Source organism: Bison bison, unplaced genomic scaffold, assembly GCF_000754665.1.
Source record: "Bison bison bison isolate TAMUID 2011002044 unplaced genomic scaffold, Bison_UMD1.0 scf7180017864516, whole genome shotgun sequence".
NCBI lineage: Eukaryota > Metazoa > Chordata > Mammalia > Artiodactyla > Bovidae > Bison > Bison bison.
Genome location: NW_011495069.1, coordinates 8,687,981 through 8,691,220, shown reverse-complemented (window position 1 = coordinate 8,691,220; position 3,240 = coordinate 8,687,981). Strand labels below are relative to the sequence as shown.

General features: G+C 53.5%; 1 protein-coding gene across 1 annotated transcript in view; it reads left to right on the top strand.

Annotated features, from left to right (window-relative positions):
• UBXN11 (UBX domain protein 11) overlaps window positions 1–3,240 on the top strand; it is a 23,203-nt gene that overhangs the window by 2,764 nt on the left and 17,199 nt on the right. Inside the window, exons 2-3 of the mRNA XM_010830252.1 lie at window positions 2,113–2,218; window positions 2,977–3,005. Coding sequence (XP_010828554.1) covers window positions 2,148–2,218; window positions 2,977–3,005 — 100 coding nt within the window. The 5' untranslated portion in view covers window positions 2,113–2,147. The remainder of the gene's footprint in view (window positions 1–2,112; window positions 2,219–2,976; window positions 3,006–3,240) is intronic.

Here is a 3,240-nt window from a genome sequence, read left to right as displayed (position 1 = left end):
TTAATATCTTCTGCTTCTGTTAGGTCCATACCATTTCTGTCCTTTATTGTGCCCATCTTTGCATGAAATGTTCCCTTGGTATCTCTAATTTTCTTGAAGAAATCTCTAGTCTTTCTTTCCCATTCTATTGTTTTCCTCTATTTCTTTGCATTGATCACTGAAGAAGGCTTTCTTATCTCTCCTTGCTGTTCTTTGGAACTCTGCATTCACATGGGTATATCTTTCCTTTTCTCCTTTGCCTTTCACTTCTCTTCTTTTCTCAGCTATTTGTAAGACCTGCTCAGACAACCATTTTGCCTTTTATCATTTCTTTTTCTTGGGGATGGTCTTGATCACTGCCTCCTGTACAGTGTCACAAACCTCCATCCATAGTTCTTCAGGCACTCTGTCTATCAGATCTAGTCCCTTGAATCTGTTTGTCACTTCCACTGAATAATCATAAGGGATTTGATTTAGGTCATACCTGAATGGTCTAGTGGTTTTCCTTAGTTTCTTCAACTTAAGTCTGAATTTTGCAATAAGGAGTTCATGATTTGTGCCACAGTCAGCTCCCAGCAAGGAAGTCTGGAATTTTGATTTTTTTTTTCCTGTGGGTGAGAAGGAGCCATTGGGAGTATTTAGCAGGGAAGCGACCTGTCAGCTTTGTGTGTAAGAAGATCCCTCTGGCGGTGTGTGGAGACTGGTGCAGGGAGCCACAGGGGCTATCACACTTGGCCACACAAACCGCGAGGATGCCTGAGCGAGATGGCAGGAACCAATGGCACCCCACTCCAGTACTCTTGCCTGGAAAATCCCATGGACAGAGGAGCCTGGTGCGCTGCAGTCCATGGGGTCGCTAAGAGTCGGACACGACTGAGCGACTTCACTTTCACTTTTCACTTTCTTGCATTGGAGAAGGAAATGGCAACCCACTCCAGTGTTCTTGCCTGGAGAGTCCCAGGGACGGGGGAGCCTGGTGGGCTGCCGTCTATGGGTCGCACAGAGTCGGACACGACTGAAGTGACTTAGCAGCAGGTAGGCTGGGGGCAGATTGGGGAGGCTGGATGCTGGGTGATGGGGTGAGGAGACTCTGGGCCTGGTCCTTGGAGGGCACCTTTGAGTGAGGGCGGGGCATGAGTCCCAAACTCCAGAATCAGGACCAAGGAAGCTGCCTCCTGGTGATGCAGGTCCCCGTCCCTGCTTCACGGGAAAATGCGGGGGGAAGGCCAGGGCCACGCATTTCCAAAGTGGAGCTAAAGACTTGACTCAGGATCTAGTGGAGGTCGTCTGACCAAGATGTCTAGATATTGGCCACATGATACACTTAATTCACTGAATAGTGACCTTTAATTGCATCCCTGATGTTCATTCATCTTTCCTGAGGGAAGAGGAAAGGAAGGGAAACAAACATTTATGAGGGCCTTCTGTGTGCTAATAACATCAGCAGTCACAAGTTACATTTTTAAGTAATTCCTTTGCGTGTGGCCCTGGGCTAGGTGATTTAAGTGTGTTACCCCTGCCTGGCTGATACTGTTACCATCCCCACTTTATGCTACAGGAAAGTGAGGCGCAGGCTATACTGGTGCTGGAACCTGTCCAGAGCCTGGCTCTTGACTTCCTGCCACGTGCAGTGTCTTGGTAGAACCCTGCCTTGGGGTTGCCCCTCTCTGGCTCTGAGATGTTGGAGGTGGCACCTGGTTCCAGTAGGAGGGGAGGGACACCCGGGCTTTGTGATGAGCAACTTTGTGAGGACCAGGTCCTTGATAGATGGACAAAAGCCCCTGGCCACCTGGGTGGTCTTGTGCCCGGGATGGAGGTCTGCGGAAGTCCTGGTTGAGTGGCCAGCCTCTGCCCCCATCACACCCCATTGCCCATTTCTCGGGTACTGCTAGGCCAGAGGCCTCCAGGAGCAGAGCAGAGAGCTAGATATCCAGCGGAGCAGGTGGGCATCAAGCATGGGATCCTGAGGCCAGGTTGCCTCCAGAAACTTCTGCAGGGGCTGTGGGAAGACATGAGGGGCACCGTCCCCTGGACAGTGCCCTCTCCTCGGAAAAGTAGGCAGGGAAGGGCAGGTTTCAGGCTGCTCCCTGGTCCTCAGTGACTGTCCCCAAGGGCTGACTTCTTTCTTCTCAGGGGGTTCCCGATGGCTAGAGTCTAGAAGTAGAAATATGAGCTCACCTTTGGCCTCCCTTGGCAAGACCCGGAGAGTGCCTCTACAGTCGGAGCCTGTGAATCCTGGGTAAGGAGCCAGCCTCCTGGAATCTTTGTGTCCATGCCCCTGCCTCCTCCTGGCCCCTCCCATGAACTCAGAGATTGACTCCTAGCGTCTTGGGGAAGCAGTAAGAAGTGATGTATCTTTCCCTGGCCACCTCTTCTTTCTCGTCCCGTCTTCTGGGAGGCTGTCCATGTGTCTAAGCACACCCTCCAGTGAGGTGTGGGCTGTGGGGTAGCTCTTCCATTTATTCGTTGTTCATGAATTAGTTCTGCAGACACTGATGGCCCAGCCGTTCTGGGCCTGGCCACGTTACATGCTGGGCTCTCAGTGAAGGGAAGCCTAGTCATCATTCTGTCGCTTTCATCTTTGCAAAGCATTTTTTTTTTACCCCTCTCCTTGTTCTTCTGAACCCCACTTTGAGTCATCCGTGTCATGGCCAAGGGGGTCCAGAGAGGTTAAGTGACAGGCCTGGGGTCCTGCAGCCATTTCAGAGCAGAGCTGGGGCTGGGCTCCTGGGCTGGGGCGCTCTTGTGGTCCTCTCCCTAAGGCTCTGCCCTTCAGCTGTTGCCCATCTGTCTCCGTCGGGAGGAGTCAGATACCCTGACGCCTGTGCCTTGGCTCACCCTCTGGCCAGGATGGGATTGGGGGTGGGTGTCCTCACGAGGCATCTTTTTTAGGCTTGGTGAGGGGGGACCTGGTGCCAAAGCCCCCCCCCACCTCGCCATGGCAGTCCAGGGGGTCTTAACTTGTCTGTCTTCCTTCTCCTTCCTGCCCGTTCCCAGGAGGCGGGGGATAAAAATCTACGGAAATGGTAAGTGTGGGCTCTGGCCCACGGGCCCTCCTCGCCTCCTTGCGTTTGGGCGGATGGAGAGAAAGAGCACGGTGAATTGCCTTGTCAGTCGGGGTGGCTGGCCTGCGACAGTGCTGCCCGCGGCCCTCGGGTTAGGAGACTCCACACCCTGAACAGAGATGTCCTGACTAACGTTGGAATCCCTCTGCTCACTGTGGGGTGGGCTCTGAGGGCGCCAGACCCCCACCCGCCTCCC